General features: G+C 48.1%; 1 protein-coding gene and 1 pseudogene across 2 annotated transcripts; one reads left to right on the top strand and one right to left on the bottom strand.

Moving 5' to 3' along the window:
- Positions 1–70: 70 nt before the first annotated feature.
- Positions 71–11,601, bottom strand: TRIM63 (tripartite motif containing 63). Of its 2 annotated transcripts, XM_010948035.2 has the most exons (9): positions 11,300–11,601; positions 9,929–10,101; positions 7,088–7,256; positions 6,204–6,299; positions 5,220–5,453; positions 4,442–4,464; positions 3,984–4,108; positions 1,668–1,739; positions 71–657 (listed from the first exon to the last, which is right to left on the bottom strand). In XM_010948035.2, exons 1-9 carry the CDS (start codon positions 11,456–11,458, stop codon positions 647–649), a joined length of 1,062 nt encoding a protein of 353 aa, XP_010946337.1. In that variant the 5' UTR covers positions 11,459–11,601; the 3' UTR covers positions 71–646. The 2 variants fall into 2 exon arrangements, with proteins under 2 accessions (XP_010946337.1, XP_074233212.1); XM_074377111.1 differs by lacking the exons at positions 71–657; positions 1,668–1,739; positions 3,984–4,108; positions 4,442–4,464 and adding an exon at positions 4,808–4,943.
- Positions 11,602–14,308: 2,707 nt separating this feature from the next.
- On the top strand, positions 14,309–22,617 carry LOC141579623 (mitochondrial import receptor subunit TOM40 homolog pseudogene; annotated as a pseudogene).
- Positions 22,618–23,473: the final 856 nt, after the last annotated feature.

The raw sequence follows: 23,473 nt of genomic DNA, 5'->3' as shown, positions 1-23,473 counted from the left end.
CCTACCAGGCCTTCTGTCGGTCCACCCTGAACTCTCTGGGAAAAAAACGTTGAATTGAAACCCCAGCCTGTTTGGTAATAACTGGAAGAAAGCGCTGTGCATTTATTAAAACAACATATAACACAAACTTGGTTACCATCCCTTATGTCAGAGAAAGGCATTGAATACAGTACATTATCCCTTCCTAGGCCTGTGAGTGCTACCCAGCCCTCCCACCCAGGAAAGGAAGTGGGCAGCTGTATCAACCTGGCTTCCTTCCCTTCTTTATAACAATCGCCAGTCACACAATGACCAGGCGTTATCATACAAAAGTTCCTTTACAAAAAGCACCAAATTGGCATACATATACAAGTATATACAAAAATCACATTTAAAAAACGTACAAAATATTCCATTTTGCACCAACGTAGAAAAGTATCCAGTGTGGTTGTTTCAAGCACGTTTCCAATTCTGGTTCACAACGCTGGACACAGCGGTGAGGTCCTACTCCTAGTTCCTGCTCTCTGAGCAGAGAAGACACACTTCCCCAAAGCCCCTCCAGGGGCCCCGATCCCTCCCACCCTGGGCCTGTCCCCAAGGCAGTTGAGCCCATCCCCACCCTCCCCAGTCTCTCTGCAGCTGGATGGTCTCTCCTTCATCCAGCTCCTTATTGGTGCCCTGAAAGAAGACAAAGAAACCCCAGGTGAGACAGGGACTCAGGGTGATCCAGGGCTTACCAAGCTGCAGTGACAAAATTATCAAACTCCATTTCCTGCCTGGCCTCTTCCTTTTAAAATCAAAATCAAATAGAATTTAGCAGCCTAAACACTATGGATTGCACATCCAATACAAAAATTTTCAGAAGGCTACTTTATATTTTTTTAGCTGGATTGAAATTTAGTTCCAACAGTAACTCAGCTTGAAAATAATATTAGCGAACACACTAATTAGCAATGATTATCTAATTTACTCTCCATCTAATCCATTGAGGCTAGTACTATTATGCCCCCTGAGCACAGATGAGTAGCTCCAGACTCAGAAAAGTTGTGAACTGACCAAGATCACACCGCCAGTCCATGGGAAAACTGCAACTCAGAACCCAGGCCCTTAACTATATTCTGCCACTTTGGCAAACTCAGATGCCTACAGAGTCCTGCAGATGACATGAATGGGTCCATCAGGCAGGCAGCTAGTGGGGCTGGGCAAACTGGGAAGTGCATGTCCCATCCAAAGCAGGCAGCGCCAGCTCTCTGGGACTAGGGAGAAGTGCAAGTCCAGCATCATTAGCTCTTTCCCAAATTTTCACAAGGTGAAAATCCAGATTCTTAGCTGAAATCTTTAAAAACAAAACCAAAACCTCTTTTAAAACAATCTTCTAATTTAAAAATTTTCAAAACTTGGGCCAAGCCTGCCTCTTGGGTCCTCTTTTACCTGTTATGCTGTATCACTTTCTGTTTAGGAAGGTCATTTAGATGTAAAATGGGAGCTTTTTATTATGAATAGTTGGGGGGAGGGGTTCTCTTCTTTAAGAGCAAAAGGAACAGGACTTTATCCTTAATAGGTTTAAAACCCCTTCTGGGAACAGGAACCGTCACCCCACTGTCAAGCACAGCCCTCTGCATTCAGTAGGAATCTCACGTTATCACTGAATGAATGAATGAATGAAAGGAAGTAGACAGATTTCTTACCTTCTTCCTTCCTCTCTGTGGACTCCTCCTCTTCCTGATCTTCTTCTTCAAGGAATTCTTCCTCTTCCTCATCTATGTGTGACAAAGAACTGGGTTAGGTTGGGGCTGGAGTCTCAGAGGAGCTGCTCAGAGGGGATCCAGGCTGGAGACAACACTCATCCCATGCCCAGTCGGGATCAAATGGCCCAGGAGGTGATGGGCTTGCCAAACCCAAGCTGCGCAGAGGCCAACTTCCTCCTTCCCCTGCCCTCCTCCTTCCTTCCCACACCCCTCCAAGGGAGAGAGGCTCAAGACCTCCTTTGTTCCCGTAGCTGCAGCAGCAGCACTTGATCTGCCTGTGACCAGGGGGAACTTTGGGAAATCAGGATTTGTACCTTTGCACATTTCTCAGTTAGGTCAGCATTACCTGGGGGAAATGGGACAAAAACACCTGGATTCTCAGGAATCAGAGTCCTTATCCTGAAGGAATCTGCTCAGCCTTTGAAATCTGCCTGTCTAGTGTTCCCTGTCCAGTTTCCTCATTCCTTAGCCTACAAAGACATGGATATGGAGTGGGGAGCACTTTTGGGGCCATCGGCTCCTTAGTTGTCTGAAGCTGAGCCCCAGACAGTGACTGTGCCGCAACCTGTGTCCCCGCTGTCCCATCCCGGGATATCACCTTCAAGCTCTGCTAAAAGGGAACACGCCCCCCACCAAGCCACTTCCTTAATCCTTTGGGGGCCCTGAAGGGGTGACCACAGAGTCAGAGCACTTGTCAGGAGGATCTAGGGAGAAGCTTGAAAGAATTAATGCCTCCAAACTGACAGCCAAAATTCCAGCCCTGTAGCTGGAACTGGGCATAACCCAGGGAATTTTCCTGTGGGGGTTTAATCATTATCACAATTAACTACTCAAAGCAGCATTTGCTGAGGACTTACTATGTGCCACATGCTTACTTGTGCTAAGTGCCTTACACACATTGCCTCATATAATCCCCACAAGGGCCTTGTGAGCCAGATGGCCCTTGGTGGAATCCACACAGGTTATTTACTGCCTGTGTGGCCTCTGGCAAGTCACTCACCCTCCCTTGGCTTTATTGCCTCAACAACAAAATGGAGATGACAACAGAAACTACCTCTTAAAGTTGTATTAAACAACAGAACTTATGTCAAGAGCTCAGTGCCCAGGACATAGAAAGTACTCAATAAACGGTAGCTGTGGGTACTCTCCCCATTTACCTATGAGGACACTGACGCTCAGGGAGAAAATTGAAGGTACTGCTGATATCACAGTGTCAGACTGTTCACACAGTATTATTCACTCTTGAATGTCTTAACTTAGGGAGGGCGACAGGGGAGCAGACGACCTACAGAAATGGACATACCCAAGTCCGTAGGTATCCCAGCTTTGGGATGCATTTTGTCCTTACCCAACAAAGGGGTATATTTGAGCTTCTGAGAATAGATTTAACACCCCAAAGTCTGAGAGCTTGTAGGAGAGCCAACACAAGAGGTGCCAAGAAGATTTTCTCTTTCTCACTCCAGCCCATTCACAGCTCTTCCCTGTTCCTGCACAACCCCCACCCCTCTTTCTCTCAGCCCATCACTGGAGCATCACCTCTCAGACAATGCAACATTCAGCAGAACTGGATCCACCCTCTCTTTGTTGTTAACTAGCTACCTTTCAACTGTGTAACTTTGAGCAAACTATCAACATCTTTGTTCTCCATCTGGTTTCCTCATTTTCCCTCATTATTTTTCCTTTATTATTGTTATTTTATGTGGTTACAATTGTTATAGGCACTCTATGGAAGAGTAATCATAAACAGAAACGAGGATAGAATACAAATGAAGGTACCTGCGTATCTGTGAGGTCAGCAGTTAAGAAACTGAAGCTAAGACTAGCTTTAGGCAATAACTAGTATATGTCTAGCACCTTACAACCACCTCTATATCAATAGCTCATCATTCGGTGGTCTTTATCAGTAGACCCATTTTTAATTTAGTTTTAAATTTAGAAAATGAAGCTCAGGAAGCTGGAGGGGCCGCCAAAGTTCACACAGTTAAGAAGTGGTAGAACCAGGTTTGAATTGAGGTCTGCCTGACTCCAGTGTCTCTGTCTACTGCCCTGCGTTTCTTCCTGTAGTGGATCCATTCCTAATTTATTGAGTAACAATCATGTACAAGGCACTGTGCTGGGCTCTGGACTCATCCAGAAGTTGGCTCTATGAGTTTGATATCTGGGTGTCTTTGCTAGTGCATCTGCCTCCACGCGGGGCCAGCGGGAGGAAAGTTGATTTCCAGGGGGAGTAGACAAGTGGCACCACCCCCTCCTTACCTGTCCCAAAGTCAATGGCCCTCAGGGTATCTCCTATATGCTCTAAGTCCAAAGTAAAGTAGTCCATGTTTTCAAAGCCCTGCTCTATCTTCCCCAGCTGGCAACCCTTGGAAGCTTCCACAATGCTGTGGTGGAGACAGAAAAACAGAGAGGGGAGAGCACAGTGAGATCTCCGGCCTCAGAGAAGGAAGCGGATGTTTTAGCTCCAACTTACACCAGAGCACATGCTTGTGCCCACACCCAGGACTTGCACCCAGAGGCTCCCCCCAGAGGGTAGGGTATTTCTAGTCACAAGCACAATGGATGGTCTAAGAAAGCAGGGATGCAGATGCCAGGAAAGCTAGCCTGGGGTGAGATTGTCCCAGCAAAGCTAGTGCAAAGAAGGAAGCCCTCCGGACAGAAATCAAAGGCCTGGAGGGAGTTAGGGCCTTGGATCCTAGCACTGGAGGGACACTGACCTTCTGATGAGTTGCTTGGCACTCTGTAGGGGGAGAGAAAGAGCAAAGGGTTAGGATTGCATAGGGGCTAGCCCCAGGAAATCAGCAAAACCAGTGACTGGAACCTGCTGATGGGCACTTGGTGCCACTCCCTAGCCCAGTTGTGACCTGCTCCCCAGCTTGAGCCGAACGGAACTTGGATCTTTTTCCTTTGTCCATGTTCTGCACAGGTCTTGGTCATCATTCTAGGACCCTCCCATTGTCCTGTCAGGAAGCTTGGATTCTTGGCAGTCTAAACACTTTTAAACCCTGAGATCTCCAAGATGAGAATCATATTCTAATCATCTTTTTATACCCAATGTATAGCACAAATTCTGGCCCACAGTACACGCTTAGGAAATTTTTATTGAATGAACTCCTCCTTCACAAAACCTTATAGCTGATCCTTTTCTGTTTCTCCCACGGAGCTCTTCTAGGGCAGGGCTGTGTCTCCTTCATCTGTGTTTCCACCTCAGTGGCTGGCCTACAATAGGTGCTCAATTAATAGTCTCTACATGAACACTGTAATTTGCAGCTTGCAAAGTCATCTCACACCCTTATTTGATCCTCATGAAATCAGCTAAGAGAAAAGAAGGTAGGAACTATTTCATGCTCGTTGTACAGATGTGGAAGTGGGGCTCAGAAAGAGCTTTAAATGACTTGCCCAAGGGCACAGTCATTGGTGATCAGTGGTGGAGCATGACTTGAACCTTAGAGAGCTACAGAGTTGAAGTGCCCACACCCTCCCAGTCCTGCTCACCAAGAGGAAGATGGCCCCCCCAGGCTCGTCCAGGGACTGGATGGCTGTTTCCACCAGCTTGGTGGACTTGTCCAGTTGCTCCCGGTACTGCTGGATGAGGGCCTCGATGAAGCTGAGCTTCTCCTCCTGCTCCCGCGTGATCCGCTGCAGCAGCTCACTCTTCTTCTCATCCAGGATGGCATACAGCACATCAAACTTCTGGCTCAGCTCTTCCTTCACCTGGTGACTGTTCTCCTGGGGGCAGAAATCTCAGAGTCACATCCTGTGGGTATGCCTTCCTATCCCCAGTACTTCCTTCCTGGGATGGGTGTGCTAGGAATAAAGAGCCTAAGCCTGGAAGAGATCTTACTACACCCCCACTTTACAGAACATGAAATAAAAGACTTGGCAAGAAGAAAGCATTTGCTTTATTCTCCTAGCCACTGAATGCACCAGTAACATTTGGGGGCTGGTGTCATGGAGAAAGCTACCGCCTTCCTCAAAAGTAGAGACTTGAGGTCAGATGGGATGATGTATCTGGGCCTCCTGTGGGCCCCCAAGTTATACTCTTCACTCCATTTTAGGACCAAGACTGGATTTACAAAGCTCTGCATGATTTGGTCATCACAGAGGTGGAGAAGTAGCTCCTCCCCTAGTGGCCTCCTCATTGAGGTTCTCTTCTCTCCAACACTGATGTTACATCTTAGTTTCCTTAACTGTAAAATGGGTATAATAACAGCATCTCATCCTACTTGAGGTTCTAGTATCCTCTGTCAGACTGGGGGCCCCTCATGGGTAATAACAATACCCTCCTCCTTCCTTTGAGCTTATCCTTCACATGTCTCTTTGTTCACCAGAAATCCTTCCCCCATCTCATCTCCAGGCCCCCATCCCAAGGGGAGATGGGAATATCATGGATGCTTCTGCAGGAATAGTAAGTAAAGTTGCCTCCACAGGCAGCAAAGGGAGGCCTTGGACCCCCAAGCAGAGCTATTCTTCCCTCACCTTGGTCATCCGACAGGAGTCCTCCAGCTGAGTGATGATGGTCTGCACACGGTCATTCCCCGCCACCAGCATGGAGATACAGTTACTCAGCTCAGTCTAGATGGGAGGAAAGGGTGGGGATCACGAGAGAGACAAAAGTAGTCTCAGGGCCTGCCCCTGCGGGAGTGGCAGCAAAATGGCCCCCTCACTCCCCTCTCGGCTAGAAAGAACCTCTTTCTGGGGTGCAGCTCAGTTCCAGAGCAGAGAATGTCAGAGAGATACTGTATCATTATTTTACAAAGGAGGTCCAGAGAGGAAATTAGCTGCACAAGGTACACAGTCATGTGCTGGCAGAGGAGAGGCCTGTTTCTAGGAATGAAGGGATCCAGAAAAGAAACAGATTGGAGAATTCTAGAAGAGAGAGATCAAGAGAAGAGTGGGAGGTGGGGAGGAAAGAGTACAGAAAGGGGGCCCACAACTTACCGCATGTACAGGATGGTGGGGGCTCCCACAGGCCTAGAGGCCCCAGGAAAGGGCTCTCAGCTACCTCCTGCTGCAGGAGGATTTGGAGAGATGTGACCAGCATGGGAAGAGGTGTCTGGGGCCTAGAGCACATTGGGTTGTGGAAGGCATGGCCTGAGAGGGCCCCGGTGGCCTGGCCCTGGGATCTGGTCTCTCCCTTGTGGCCACACCCAGGTGCTCTCAAGTAGCTCTAAGTATAACCCATGAGCTCAGCCACCTCCCCCAGGAAGGCAAGGGCTGCTGTCCCTGTGGCCTGGGAAGTCCCTCCAGGGGGACTATTCCTAAAAGGTCGGCTCAGCAGATATACAGGGATCAAATCCGCGTCCTGAATCATCTGTGCCCAGCAGATTCAGGTTAGGGGTGGAAGTGGCTCAGGCCAGTACCTTTTGACCCTGGAAGACACTCTGCAGTGGGGCTACCTCGCAGGCCTTGTGGGCCCCAAACACCTTGCACATGGAACACGTGGGCATTTCACATGTGAGGCAGTAGATGTTGATTTTCTCATCTTCGTGCTCCTTGCACATGGGGTGGTTGCCCTTCTGCAGGGGCCGACTGAAGTGGAGAAGAGTCACAAGTCACTGGGTTGTGGCCTCCAGTCCCTACCTCCTCCCTCAGCCCCAGAGCTATGACCTGAGCTCTCAGTGGTTGGCTGTTCCCAATCCTTTCATTCTCTGGGGACCCAGGACCAAGGACGCTAATGACACCTAGGCTAGGACTCCAAGTCCAGGATGGATCCCAATGCAGACAGGGGAAGGGTTGTAGAATCACAGAGTCACTTTGAGACATTTTTGAGAAGAGGAAACTGGGTCCCAGAAAGGTGAATTGGCTCACCCAAGGTCGCCCAGCAAGTCAGAGCAGGGGAGGCTAGAGTTTATTTGCTCTAATTATAGTCCCCATAGCTCTTGGTTACAGCAAGCTGGGCTCTGAGCAAAGCAATTTTTACTCATGGCCTCATTGATTTCTATATTTAATCCACCAGACTGTAATCTCCATCAAAGCAGGGAAACTTGCCTATTCTCTTCACTCTTGAATCTGCAGTGTACAGTGTCTGGCATGGAGGAGGTGGTAATTAAATACAGGTAGAAAGAATAAATCAGTAAGCATGCCATGAGGGTGCCCTGAGGCTCTGGGAAGGCGGCAGTATGTGTGCCCCAAGTCACACAACTAGAACTCAGGCAGCCCAGGACTGTCCAACAGCTCAGCTTGACCAGAAGCTCTTTCCAGGGTCCAGAATCTCTTCTTTCTCTTTCTTCCCAAACACACACTCTTTGGCTTTCTCCCTTTGTCTCTCTCTGTTTGGGGCCTCACCTGCGCTTCTCTCAGGCCATCAGTCACTTCCTACCTGAGATTCAACCAACAGCATGTCTACACCACATCTGATTTCCCAGCTCCTAACACAGCAGACATCTCATAAATGATGACTGTTCCCTATCAGTGTCAGTGTCTCACCTCTGAACAGCCTTGCATGACTGGTCACACCCTGGGCATTACTGTCCCCTCAATGTCTTCAGTAAGCCCCTTTCCAGACTTCTGTTTTTGTATCTTTTAACCCAGCCCCCACCCCTATGCTGGCAGGGCTTCCTTTGCCCCTGTCTCTATCCCCCGGGAAGGGAGCTCTGGGACGGCAGTAGGTGCAGAGGTGAGATCCTGAGGGTCTGGTGCCTGTGTCCTCTGACATCCTAGATGCCCATCCTACCAATCCCGAGCATCAGCATCTGGTTCAAATCCAGATTGTTCTGCTCTTGTGACCTTGGACAAGTGACCTCATCTCTCTGGGCCTTGGTTTCTTCCCAGGGATCATGGTAGGAGTTGTCTGTGATGAATGTGTAGTGCCTGGCACAGAGCAGACTCTCAGTAGCTATACTGTCATTCAACTATGGAGAAAGTCTTGAAGGGTTCAAACACAGCTTGCTCTTCCTAGGTCGACATTGGGTGGGCTAACATTTTGGTGCAATATTGATTTTATTATTATTATCTCGATCAACAATTATATTTGCATTTTTGTTGCACTGAACTCTAGCAACATGAGAGGTAGTAGCAGTTAAGAATGTTCACCGTGGAGTAAGTCAGACAGGCTCCCTCTCAGCTTCACCACTGCCAGCTGAGTGGCCTCGGACAAACCTCTGATCCTCTCTGAGCCTCCATTTCCTCACCAGAAAATGAGGGTAAGAATGCCTTACAGGATTATTGTGAGAATTAATCAGGATAATGCATGGACAATATTTGTGCAGTGCTTGAACACAGTAGGTGCTAATAAATATTTGATATTTTTAACATTTCTGATCAAAATCCTATTTGATAGTCACAATAAGAAATCTCACTGTCCCTTTCTGCAGACAGGGGAAATGGAGGCCCAAAGACTTACCCAAGATCCTAAAATGCACTAGTAACAGAGTCTGAGTAAAGCTTTCTCAAACTACGACTGTTCTGTCACCTTTTGGGTGACACCTACTGCCTGTAGGCAGGCACTTGGTGATGGTTTAGAAGCCGAAGGGCTATGAGGTCAGCAGCCTGGAAGTCTTGTCAGGGTGTCCTAATTTGTAAAGGTCTCCCTGGAAGCTGTGTCTCTCCCCAGTTTGAAGCCCAACGCTGCACGACCTCCACCACTCATAAATTCTGCCTGAGCATGAGTTGCTGTTCCACAAACAGGCAGACTTGGAGCTGGAGGGGCTATGTCAAGTCCCAGCAATTCTGCTTCTCATCTGGGAAACCTTAGGTAATTGACTTCACCTCTTTGAGCCTTAGCTTCCTGGTCCGTGAAATAGGGATACTGAGAGATATGCTCATCCATAGGATTGTTGTGAAACAGCAGCAGGAAGCGTTCCCAGTGCCTGTGCTGTTGTTGTTGCTGTAGAGAAACTGGCTGTGTTCTCACTGGGCGCTCTCTCTGCCTATCAGGGCCACCTAGCTGGACCCAGTGCCTTTCCCTCCCTCTCACATCTCATCTTTCCCCCGGTTCTGTCTCAGTATCTCCCAGGAGGGCAGCCTAATGTCTCAGTCTCCTTCCACGCACTGTGTGACACCGAGAGCCAGGGTTAGGGGATAAAGATGAGCCTCTGTTCCTGCCTGAGGAAGAGGGAGACGGTTCCTGGACTGACGAGTGTAGCTCTTCCAGCTGGGGGACTGGATCCCCAGCAGATGAAGGAGGACAGAACACTGGAGAGCTGGGCTCAAAGGATGAGCTGGGGAGAGAGGATGGGCTCCTGGCCTCTGGGCAAACTGACCTGGAGCACTCCTGCTTGTAGATGTCAATAATGTTCTCCACCAGCAGATTCCTCTGCAGGCCATAGACTCCGTGACGGTCCATGATCACTTCATGGCGGCAAGAGGGGCAACGGAAACGGCCTCCGGACATGGACACTGAGCCAACTCGGTTGGTCCAGTAAGGATTGGCAGCCTGCGGGTGGCAAAGGCAAAGGTGAGGCCTGGGCTCCCTCCTCAGCCCTTCCTTTTTTGATTTCTGATTATCCTTCCCCCTGCTCACTGCAAGCATTCCCATCAAACCCTGGGACCTGAAGCTCCCCAACTTGAGATGAGAGCCAGCCCACTCACACAGGGAGCACCTGAGAAGCAACTAAGCAATCAACATGTTTTGGGGGGTAGGATATAGCTCAATGGTAGAGTACTTGCTTAGCAGGCACAAGGTCCTGGGTTCAATCCCCAGCACCTCCTCTAAAAATAAATAAATAGTAGTAACTTATGGTTAAAAAGAATATGAAAACAAATATACATATGTTCCTATATGACTGAAGTATTGAGCTGTACACCAGAAATTGACACAACATTATAAACTGACTATACTTCAATAAAAATATTTTAATAAATAATAAACAAATAAATAACCTAATTCCCCCCACCCAAGAACAAAACCAAAAAACTAAAACAATCAACAGGTTTGGGTGTCAGCAGACCTAGGTTTGAGTCACAGTAACTCTGTGGGTGAGCAACCTTCTCTCTCCAAGCCTCCATTTGCCCATTCACGATATGGGCATATAATTAGAGCCAGCTCCTAGGGCTGCTACTTTAAAGATAAAATAGTGAGAGAACATTTTGTAAAGTGCTTCTGGGGAACTTTGAGGACTGCCTCCCAGCCAGGATGACACCCACTCCCATGCTTTTCTTCAGGAGATGGAGCCCTCCTGCCCCATATTATAGGGAACAGCTTCAAAAGGGAAGGTGCCTCTACTTCCCGGTGCCTCTCGGCCACCCTCCTCCTAAATCTCTGGGCCCCCTGCCACCTTGGAGCTGGCTCCAGGCCCCTGGGGTCTGGTTTCTCTCTCCTCTCCACTTATCGCTTGAGGCATTTGACTCCTGATTGGAGAGTCAACTTCAGTGCTCAGGGCTGGGGTGGGAGAGCTACAGACAGGGTGGGGAGGGGACATGTGCGTCATGGAGAAGGAATGGGGCAGCCAGAGTGACCTCCCCAGCCCCCTCAGCCCCTTCCAGAGGCCTTTGCACGGGTTCACCTCAGAGGGAAAAAAAACAGCCCCAGTTTAGAAGGGTCCCAGGCTGAAAGAAGTTTTCTTTTAATTTTCATCAGAGGAAAACTGAGTAGCTGCCTGGGGCCCCAGGACTAGGCCATGCCCAGCACTGACCTGGAAGATGTCATTGGCACACTTCCGGCAGAGGTTGTGCTGACATGGCAAGATGACCACCGGCTTGGTAAACATCTCCAGGCAGATGGGGCAGATCAGCTGCTTCTCCAGGTTCTCCATGGGGTTCCCATCCTGGATCAGGTTTGACTTATAATCCATATTGTTGGGAGGTGTGTGGACCCACCTGGCTGCCTCCGTCACCCACCTCACACTAAGCAGAACAAGGTCTTGCTTTTGTCACAAAATATCCTCCGGGAGCCTCTTACTGCCTTCTTCTGGTGCCGGAAATCTGTTCTTGTTCTGAGGCCCCTTGATATTTATAGCTGGGCCACAGTCACATGAGCACGGTCACAGGAGGGGACCAGCTGAGCATTCCGGTGCCAAGCGGCTGGCGGGGCTTGAGTTTCCTCCAGGCCTGAAAGACCTCTCAAATCACATGTAGGGATGAGCAATCACTGTTCCCTTGGGACGGTGGTCGTAAACAAGAACAGCCTGTTCGTGGGCAGGCTTGGGGCAGGACTGGGTACCCAGAGTTTCCTTTAGAAATTATTCTCCTCCCACAGCAGGTTGGTAAGGAGAGAGAAGGCCACTGGGATTTGTGGGGTTAATAGCCAGTGCCCCCTCACTGACCTAAATCAGGTCCATCCCTTCCTCTGAGGCAGCTCCTGGGATGAGGCCCATCCCTGAGCACAGCATGTTGCTGGAGGCCTTGACACCCACCCTAGGTAGCCCATCCCTCCATCCTTTGGCCACTAATTCCATGTTAATGCTGAAAGGGCTTCCTTGGGACAGAGTCTGGTTTCCTTGTTTTATAGATTTTGACACTGAGGTCTAAGAAGGAAAGGACCTTATTTAAAGTCGTTTAGAAAGGAAGTAGGGGAGGAGGGTGTATCTCAGTGGCAGACTGAGTGCTTAGCATGCACGAGGTCCTCAGTTCGATCCCCACTACCTCTGTTAAAATAAACAAATAAAATAAGCCTGATTATCCTCCCTCAAAAAAATCTTTTTAAAAAAAAAGTAAGTGGCAAAGCCAGGAATCTTATTCATTCATCACATTTTTCTGAGTACTAATATACATCAAGCATCAAGGTGACAGATAAATGAGTAATCCTTTTCCTTGCCTGGAGATATTCACAGCCTAGGGAGGGAGACAGACAGAAATAACTATTATGTAGTGCCATGAAACCCTACCTAGCCACTTAAAAGTTATCCAGATGTTCCCCTCTGCTGTCTATGCAAATCTAAATTTTTCTCCATGTCTTTCTGGACCATCTTCCATGTTGGCAGGCAGAAGCCATTAGAGCAGCTCCAATGGCTGTCTTTAAGGTAGAATGTCATGCAAAGGGACACTGGTATAAGGTGCTGGGGTGAGAGTAGGAGCAGTGACATCAGGCTTCAGAGTGAGCCTCAGAGCCTGTAGAACCTATGGGAGGAATGTCTAGGATCTCACGAAACAGGGGTGGCAGGAGAGTAAGTTTGATCACCTCAGCCTGGAGAGGAGTGAATGATTGGACAAGACCTAGAGACCTGAGACAAGACCTAGTGAGTAGTGAGGACAGATGAGCCAACCTTGGGAAGGGGAAGGAATGGGAGGGAAAAGAAGAGGGGGAACCAGTCACAGAAAGGGGAAGACGCTTAGAGGACAAAGGGTGGGTAATTTCAAAGAGATAGTGGTCCTCCTAAAATGTCAATATGCTAGTTTTTGCTGAGCACTTACTATGTGCTGGGAACTCTGCTAAATACTTCATATGCATTAGTTCATTTCATCACCTCAACAGCCAACAACATAAGAACTATTGTATCCCTATTCCACAGATGAGGAAACTCAGGCTCAGAGAGGTAAAATAACTTTTATGAAGTCACACAGCTTACAAGAAGTAGACCTAGGACAAAACCCAGATATGTTTGACTCAGGAGCCCATGCTCTTCACTTCTGTGCTGAACTGTAAGTCAACACTGCCAGGCCATCCAGGGGCTGGAGGAGGGTAAGGGTTGAAAGGAAACCATTCCTTCTTCCTTACTCAGTTTTGTTCAGGCCTCAGGCAGCACTGTTCTCCAGGAAAGAGGTCCTCTCCACTACCACAGGAGACAAAGGCTTCAGCCTAACATGGAATTTCATTCTCCTTTGCCTAAGTGACATAGTTATGGCCAAGGAGACCTAAGGGCTGGTGGGCATGGGCTAAAGATAAAGGATTTCCTCCCTGCTAAAAAGTAAAGTGCAAAGCTTCATTTTTGCCTTTGAATGAGGTTGTGAGAGGGTGAGGCTCTCTTACAACCAAGAAGGGACAAGTCTGAGGAAGAAATCAGCTCCCTGAGAATGGCAAAGAGGAACTATAGAAAGCACTGAGGGCACTGATCCCACCACTGTGCTGCCAGTTTACCCACCCCTGGAACTGCCCGCCTCTTTATCCAAGATGTGAGATAACAAATGTGATGACAGTGTAATTATTCTGTTACTTGCAGCAGAGAGCACTCTATATCCCTTCATGATTCTCAAATCTCTAATTCTAGTTCAGAACTCTTGCTCCCCTAAGCTGATGATTTGCTGGGATCTCTACTGGGATGTTCCAATAGCACCTCAAACTCATCATATCCCAAGCAAAATACACCATCTTCCCCACCCCAAGCTCCTCCTTCTGTTTTTCTTGTCTCCGTGTCTTAGTGAACAGCACTCCCATCCAGCCATTTGCATAGACCATGGCTCCTCCTTCCTCCCATTGCCCTTCCAGTCAATCTCTGCATCAAGCATGTATCCGTCTTTACATCTCCCTTGTCATCTTACCATCTGTGAGTCTGACTCTCCCTCTGGACTTTGAAGACTTTGAGGGCAGAAACTGTCTCTATTCATTTCCATACCTCCAGTGCCTGGCTCACAGTAGGTGCAAAAGCAAATGTTTTTAAATAAGTGGACAAATGATTCAGTGAATTAAACATAGAAGCAGCAGGGTTACTGTCAGACTTGGGGGAGACTGAGGTACTTGAGCAAGTTTCTTTTTTTCTTTTTTTTTTTTTTTTTTGGCTGAGATGATGCAGCCAGTGGAGATGGGGTATTGGGGTTGATGGAGTAACTTCTAAAGCCTTGGGGGTGGGGGTATAGCTCAGTGACAAAATGTGTGTTTAGCACATGCAAGGTCCTGGGTTCAATCTCCAGTACCTCCACTAAAAAATAAGTTAAATAAAGCCTTGGGAAGGAGAAGGACACTCCAATCTTTAAGCTGGTTGGATAGGAGAGGGGAAAGGATGGATAGGAGAGGAGAAAGGATGGAGATGAGTGAGAATCAGAGGTGTTAGTAGATGGAGAGAAAGGTGCTTATATTGATGACCTCAGTCAGTCAAGAGAAAGATGATGTCACTTTCTGATGCTGAGGCAGGGAAAAGGGTAGCAGAGCAGATGGTGGAAAAAGTTTGGACTAGCCAGTGTGAAACACAGGAGGAAGTGCCCTGGAGAAGGGTGGAAGAACCGTCTGGGAGCAGAAGAGACTCCCTGATATTTCCCAGCACAGATTTGCCATTTGCAAGGAGCCACTCACATGGCTCTGCTTACTTTCTCCGGCCACACTTGGCAGTCCAGGTGCAAAAGCCAAGCAAATGGACAGTGGGATTGACTCCAGCCTGGGAGTTGGCAAGGCCAGCCCTGCTGAAAGTCAGGGGGTGAGAAAGGGAAATTCCCTCATGGGCCATGCTGGGCACCAAAACATTTCTTGTCATTTAATCCTAACAACAGCCCTGCAAGGGAGCCATTATGATCTTCGTTTTTCCCAGGAGGAAGTGAGATTCAGAGAGTTGATTGGCTTGGCCAAAGACACAAAGCCCAAAGTGGCAGAGCCGAGCTGGGGTTCACATCCAAGGTAGTCTGACTCCTAAACCTGTGCTCCTCACACTGAAGCATCTACTGAGTGCTTATTGCATATCAGGCATTGTGCTAAGCCCCTTCCATCTGTCCCTCTGGTTCAGTCTTCAAAATAACTCAGTGAGGCAGGGATCATGATTTTCCCTGTTTTGTAGCTGAGCTATAAAGGCTCAGGGAGGCTAAGAAACTTGGCCAAAGTCCCCAAACAGTGAATGGCAGAACCAGCACCAGGAGCAGGAAGTTATAAACCAGTATTATTACCAGTTATTAGAACATACTACGAAGCTATGGACTGGCAAGAGGAAGACAAACATGGACTATGAGACTGAGCCTGAGCCCAGAGCTCATAACTACTACATATTACTGCTTCTCTCTCTGCAAGTCTCTGCACTTCTTCATTTTACTGTTTATTAATGAAAATTCCGAACATACAGAAGTAGAACAGTATAGTGAATTCATGTGATCAAACCCAGATTCAATTGTTATCTACATGTTTCCAGTCTAATTTCATTTATACTCGCCAAAAAGCTTATTTTTTCTGGAATCTTTTAAAGCCAATTTTAGTCATCAAGTCATTTCACCCATAAATACTTTAGTAAGCATTTCTAGCTGATAAGGATTTTTTTTTACATAATTACCATGCCATTATCACAGCAAAACTAACAAAAAATTCTTAATATTATCTAAATCCCAGACAGTTTTAAGAGGCTGCTGATTGTCACAAATGTCTTTCTAGTTAGCTTATCCAAATTAGATCTAAATACAGTCCTACACAGGGCATTTTGTTGTTTTTGTCTCATTAATCTCTTTTAATTTATAACAATTGCCATCCCTACCATTCTTTGTGCCGCTGATTTGTCTGAGACTGATTCTGGGTATTATGATTCTCATTTTGACATATCGGAACTGAAGTTCAGAGAAGTTAACTGACTTGTGGACTGTCACCCAGCTAAGAGACAGACTTCTCATTTGGGACTGCCCCCAAAGTCTGTGTTACTAGTAGGAGGAGCTTTAATGCCAGAGGCGGGGGAGGGTCCCAGCTGGGTAGGGGCCAGGCAAAGCAATAGGGAGAATGGTCTGGGCCTGAAAAGAAAAGGTATAGATGGAAGGTGAGAGCAACAATAATACTATTTTTGACTAATTCAGTGCTTACAAGGAACTGGGCATCTACTAAGAGCTCCGTGGCACCATTTCATCCAGTCTTCACCACAATTATGAGGTCATAGTTATCCCCATTTTACAGATTAAAAAACTGAGGCTTAGCTTGGTATATGGAATTGCCTCAAGTCCCACAACTAGTTTAGGTGGAGCTGGAATAGGCCAGTTTAACCCCAAAGTCTGTGCTCTTTCTGATTGTCACTAGAAGTGGTGGGGCAGAGGTGCTTTCCAGAAACCTGAGATTTTGAGGCCACTTGGTTGGGGGAGAAAACCCTGACCTGGGGCCCAGATACCTGGGCTCCATTTTCCGCTCTGCCAGAGACAAGCAATATGATGCCCAGTAAGCCACACCCACCTCCAGTATCTTCTTCTGCCAAATAGAGCAACCATAAGAGATGATCCCCGAAGGTCCTTGCCCCTCCCCAGTGGCAGGTTTCTTGAAGGAACTGCTCCCTGGAGGGATGACGCAGGCCTGAGGGTAGTGATGCTGGAGAGGAAACCACCCTCCATCTCCCCTTTCATTTTCGCATAGTTTGGGCTTGCTTAGATGTTTTCTTGGTGCATCACAGAACAAATCCTTTCCACGTGCATGCTGTTCTCCTCCGCAGCCCCCATGACCTTCCCTGGAGGGTGGGGTCTGCCCTGCCCCTTCCTCTAGATTTCCCCCATGAGCCTCTGTGGTGCCTGGGGGTACCCTCAGAAAGGGGAGTGGGGTGGGGACTGTTTTTCTTATGATTTGAGATCCCTGTCACATGCTTCGATGTCACCCTCATCGAAGAATCATCCCAAATCACAGGATCAAACCAATAGGTCATCTGACCTAGAGGCTAAAGCCAGAGCAGTTGCCAGAGGCAGGTCCACAGGGTCTAGGGCATGATTCAGTGCCCCAGGTGCCAGGGCAAAGCCTACTGGGCCTGCCCAAGTGCCACGGAAGGGGCGTAGAGCATCCCGGGATCTCACTATTCAGGGCTGGAAGCCCTATAGGCCTCTTCCCTCCGTCCCCAGATCCAGATGACCATTGTGGGCAGCTACAAGGGCTCTGGGTAGTGGGTGGCATTTAGAGAAAGGGACTGCCCTGGGGGACATGAGGTGCCAATAAGGTCTGGAAGGGGCGCTACATAGATGACCCTGAACTAAAGTATCAAAAGTGCTTTATAAACAGTGAGATGCAATAAACCCTTACTAGAAGGCCCTGAGAGTGTAGAGCAACAAGGAAGAGGCTGCCAGGGACTAATGAGTAGACTGCCCTAGGATAACATGGCTAAGATTGATATCAGATGTTTTGCCTATGTTTTCTCCTAGGAGGTTTATAGTCTTTAAGCCATTTTGAGTTTATTTTTGTGCATGGGGTGAGGAAGTGTTCTAACATCATTGATTTGCATGCCACTGTCCAGTTTTCTCAACACCATTTGCTGAAGAGACTGTCTTTTCTCCATTGTATATTCTTGCCTCCTTTGTTGAAGATTAATTGACCATAGGTCTGTGGGTTTATTTCTGGGGTCTCTAGTCTGTTCCATTGATCCATATGTCTGTTTTTGTGCCAATACCACACTGTTTTGATTACTATATCTCTGTAGTATTATCTGAAGTCTGGGAGAGTTATTCCTACAGCTTTGTTCTTTTTCTTCAGTACTGCTTTGGCAGTTCTGGGTCTGCCAGGCACTAATGGATCTGAGTTCAAGTTTAGGCTCCTCTACATATTAGTTTTGTTACCTTGAGCACATTATTTAACCTCTGTATCTGAATTTTCTCATCTCTAAAATGAGAGTTAGGTAGACAAATTATATCTCTTGGTCTTTCCAGCCTGGAAAGTCTAGGGTTCTGGATGACGGTCTGCTAACGGGCCCTGGAGCATGATTGTATAGAAACGATAGACACGATCTAGTCCAGTCACCCTGACCTAGGAAGTGAGCTGAAAAGGATATGGTTCACAGACAGGAGCAGAGAGGGGGAAAAGCTGATGGGATACACAGTAACCTTCCAGACCCAAGTCACAGAGGCACAGAGCCAACCCTCAAGCACTTGCCCAAAAGGCCAAGCTGATAGTCCTCACCTGAGCCTTAGAGCTTGGCACAGGGAAGATCTTAAATGTTAACACAGATTCCCAGCGTGTGTATACCATCCTACATAGACATGCATTGGACTGTTTGGAAGAAAAAAGGTAAGTTTACTGCAGAGGATAAACAGGTGAAACATACTGAAGCTCTTAGAAGCAGAAGATCTTCCCAAAAAGGTGGCAGTGATTCACTGTAGGGGTCACCAAAGAGGGATGCAGAGATAATAAAGGGAAACAAGGCAAATGCAATCACCAAAAGGGCAGCCCTAGAACCAGTAACTTGGCAACTACCTCTCATAGCTTCAGATCCATCCAATTATTCCCCAGTCTACACAAAGGAAGAATTAGACAAAGCCCAGGGCTTTCAACAGAGATCTAGGAGGCCATGGGTGGCTAGTTAACAAACATGGGCAATGCTTCTTTCCCCAAATTGCAGCTTGTTAAGCCATCAGGGAGGCTCATCACGGAACTCACTAGAGGTGGGAAGTCCTTTATAAATGGCTGGTTGAAGTCATGGTAATTTCTAGCATGGAAAGTATAATCAGTCAGACAGTTGAGACATGACCCATTTGCACAATAAATAACCCCAACACCAGACCCCCCAGAGGTCCCTAGATAAGACCCATTCAGACTAGAGGGACATATCCTGGGGGAGATTGGTAGATTGATTTCACTGTCAGGAGGAGCGTACTTAGTAATTTCATCCATCTCTTGATGCTATTAGACACATTTTTGGGGTGGACAGAAGAGTTCCTGCTAGAACTGAAATGGTAGCTGAAGTGGCTAAGGCATTACTAAAAAATAATCCCCAGGCTTGGGCTCCCAGGATCCCTTCAAAGCGATAATGGTTCTGCATTTGTGTCTCGAGTGATGAAGGGGATAACAAGTGCCCTGGGAATAAAAGGGACCTTGCACTCAGCCTGGAGACCCAATCGTCACGGAAAGTAGAGAGAACTAATCAAAACTTGAAACTGGCCTTAGCCAAGCTATGTCAGGAAACTCAAGAAAACTGGATTAAGTTGCTTCTGATTGCCCTGCTCCAAATGTGGTTAGCCGCAATGGATAAAGTTAAGGTGCATTGAACTTATGTATGGTAGATCCATTGCCCAAGCCTTAACCCCCTTGAAATGAAACAACTCAGGTGTGCCCTCTAGGTGGGAGAAACCATGAAAGCTCTCATGGAATATGGTAACCAGGTGCTGCCAGCTCCCACTGACCTGGCCCTACATCCCTTCCAGCCAGGAGACTGGGTATATCTAAAAACCTGGAAAACCGACAGCCTGCAGGATACCCTGGTAACTGCTGTCATTGTTCTGAGTCTTCTTTGTGCCCCTTCCCCCTAACCCTGGACACCTTCACCCCTATGCTTGCAAAATGAGGGCTCTATACTTCCAATTTATACTGCCCGTCTTGGGAATTGAAACATTCCTCCCCACTGTCAAACAAATTTCTTTTATAATGTGACCAGAGATATTCAGGAAGGATGGAACTTCACTGATTGTTGGATCTGTTATGCCCAACCTGAAACATGAAAAGACCGTCAGACATATTTAAGAGGAAATCCAATAACCAAGAAGGAAGCACTAAATACCACCCTCTTCCCAGAAGATGATAAACTGTAAACAAGTTGAAGTCACAGCTAGTCCTAGTTGTGACACATATGGACCAACAGCACCAACAATATGTGACTCAGGCAGCCCAACGAGGGAAAACACAGTTGAGTTTGGTATCTGGGTGCCCCAATAGGAGCCTAGACATATTTACATGGATGGGAAACCAGAGCATCGACCCTTCCAGGTTTCAAGCCAATAGGACAGGGTTGGCGTGCTTACAAAGAGGAAACATGTTCTTGGGTGAGCCCCAAACTCAGAGAGAGACAGGGCATCCAATGCTTAGACAGGGCCTAGGTGAGGGGATATGTCACCTTAAGAACTGTGGGGCCAGATCCAAACTTAATTAGGGTTTACGATTGGTCCATGACCCCTAGGAAGAAGCCACAATGCTCCAAAAGAGCCACCAAGACAATAATCGCAGGAGTCATTGCACTCATAGGGCGCTAAGGACCCTGGCCGGGGGAACCATATATAAACTGTCACCATAAAAAACATAACAGCCACAGTGGAGACAGTGGCCAGTGAGACTAGCCTCGACTTCAAACTATGAGAACAAATTTGACATGTGGGCGACGGTGGCGGTGGCGGTGGCGGTGGCGGCGGCGGCGGCAGCAGCGGGTTTGGTTGTGCGTGGCACACGGGGTGGGAGCGAAGCCCAGACCCGAAGGAGGTGCTGCCGCAGGCAACCATGGGGAACGTGTTGGGTGCTAACTTGCTGCCCGCAGGGCCGCCGCCTCCGCAGCCTGTGCCTCCCTCCTTGGGACTGCCACCGCCTCCGCCCTCTCCTCCGGGCTTCACGCTGCCACCACCCGGGGGACGGCCTGGGCGCTGGGGCTGGCACAAGTCGAGGCTCCGAACGGACCCCCGGGACTGAGGCTGCCAGCTCTGGAGCGACCGCGGATGATGGGGCCTGTGGCTGCCTGCTCAGTCCGGGCACGTTTGAGGAGTGCCACCAGAAGTGCAAGGAGCTGTTTCCTATTCAGATGGAAGGTGTCAAGCTCACAATCAACAAAGGGTTGAGTAATCATTTCCAGGTGAACCACACAGTAGCCCTCAGCACAATCGGGTAGTCCAACTACCACTTCGGGGTCACGTATGTGGGGACAAAGCAACTGAGTCCCACAGAGGCATTCCCCGTTCTGGTGGGTGACATGGGTAATAGTGGCAGCCTCAACACTCAGGTCATTCACCAGCTGGGCCCAGGCCTCAGATCAAAGATGGCCATCCAGACGAAGCAGTTGAAGTTTGTGAACTGGCAGGTAGACAGGGAATACCAGGGTTCTGACTTCATGGCAGCTGTCACCTTGGGGAACCCAGACATCCTGGTGGGTTCAGGAATCCTCGTGGCCCACTACCTCCAGAGCATCACACCGTGTCTGGCCCTGGGCGGAGAGCTGGTCTACCACCGGCGGCCTGGGGAAGAAAGCACTGTTATGTCACTAGCTGGGAAATATACATTGAACAACTGGGTGGCAACAGTAACGCTGGGTCAGGTGGGCATGCATGCCACGTACTACCACAAAGCCAGCGACCAGCTGCAGGTGGGTGTGAAGTTTGAGGCCAGCACAAGGATGCAGGACACAAGTGTCTCCTTTGGGTACCATTTGGACCTGCCCAAGGTCAACCTCCTCTTCAAAGGCTCCGTGGACAGCAACTGGATCATGGGTGACATGTGGAACAGGCTAAACTTTTAAATCCCATACAAAAATCTGTTGGCACACTGGCCAGTACAGTCCTAGATAACTGAATTGCCCAAGATTATCTGTTAGTCGACCAGAGAGGGGTCTGTGCACGTGACAATGCGTCATGTTGCTTTCACGTCAGTGCAAGTGGCCTGACTGAAGAAAGTGCAGACAGCCTACTGAAAAAAAGCAACTTAACAGAAGGCAGCCAGACTGATCTAGCCAAACAAATGAGGAGTGGGGTAAAACAGACTCTCCCTGCGTCACTTGGTTTCTACTTTTCCTGGGCCCCTCAATAACCATTGTCCTCTTGCTGATATTTGGGCCATGTATCTTAAATTGTCTGATGTCCTTTGTCTCCAAAAAGTTAGAATCTATAAAACTTCAAATGGTGGTCACTCAGGGATGTGAACAGTGGGCTAAGGCCTGGCGACAATCAAACATCTAAATGCAGCTAGGGAGAATTTCTGCTCTTCTCCCCGGGTCATGACAAGGGCTAAACTCAGCAGGAAGAAGATGGACTTATTTACTCCTCAGCGCCCCTCAAGAATGAGGAGCAGGACAAAAGACAGAGGAGGGTTTGTCACCACCAAAGCCCATGAATAATTTCCGGGGAATAAAAATAGAATCTGGGTAATAAAGTCTAAATTTTTTTTTCCCTTTGTGCTTAGTGTAGCATCACATGCTCATAGGGCACCGCATGCAGAGGCCTTGCACCTGGCACTCCAAACCTGCGTTCCTAGTGCAAAATGGCTGCACTCGACACTACAGCTTGGCGGGCCATGTGCAGAAGTGCTGTGCCCAACACCGCAACTCAAGATGGCAGCAGCGGGCCGGGTGCAGAGACGCCGCACCCAGTAGGGCATCTGGAGCGTTAGCAGCTCAGGCCCTGTGAGAACTCCACTGGCAGAACACTGAAGCAGCCTGTCCAGGGAAAGCATGTCTAGAGCACACGCTTGCACCCCTCTGTTCTTCGATCAAAGATTAAAACGTTCCTTTGCTTCTGAACCAAACTCATTCTCATTCTATCAGCTCCAATGACACTGGGCAGAAGGATCAGTAACAGAGTGGCATTGTCTTTTATGACCAAGCCTCAGACATCTCACAGTAACATTTCCACTGTATTCTATTGGTCACACAGATCAACCCAGATACAGTGTTGAGGGGAGCGGTGCGGGGGATGGTGGTAAGAGCAGGGAACCACACAAGGGCGTGAGTACCAGGAGGCAAGAATTATCCAGGATCATCTTGGAGGTTAGCTATCAGTCTTTTCTAAGTGTTTTATAGCTATTAATTAATCTATTAATTCATGAGGTCAATGCTGTTATCATCATCTTACAGATAAAAAAATTGTGTCAGAGAGATTAGGTAACTTGCCTAAGGTTAGACTTCCAGGAAACGGTCTTGGAGCAACTATTATGAACTTAATGTTTGTTAAATTCCTTAAATGTTTGTTAAACTCCTTAAAATTCATACGTTGAAAGACTAACCCCCAGTGTGATGGTATTTGGAGATGGGGCCTTTGGAATGTAATTAGGGTTACATAAGGTCATGAGTTGGGGCCCTAGTCTGATGAAACCAGCACCCTTAGAGACCAGAGAGTCTGCTCGCTCTCTCTTTTCATGCACACACACTGAGGAAAGGCCACATGAGCACACAGCAAGGGGGAGGCCACCTACAAGCCAAAAGAAGAGTCCTCCTAGGGAGACGCACCTTGCCAGCACCTTGATCTTGGACATTCCAGCCTCCAGAACTGTGAGAAAAAATTTCTGTTGTTTTAGCCACCCAGTCTGTGATATTTTGTTCTGGCATCCT

Source organism: Camelus bactrianus, chromosome 13 (assembly GCF_048773025.1).
Source record: "Camelus bactrianus isolate YW-2024 breed Bactrian camel chromosome 13, ASM4877302v1, whole genome shotgun sequence".
Lineage (NCBI taxonomy): Eukaryota > Metazoa > Chordata > Mammalia > Artiodactyla > Camelidae > Camelus > Camelus bactrianus.
This window is presented reverse-complemented; position numbering and strand designations above follow the sequence as displayed.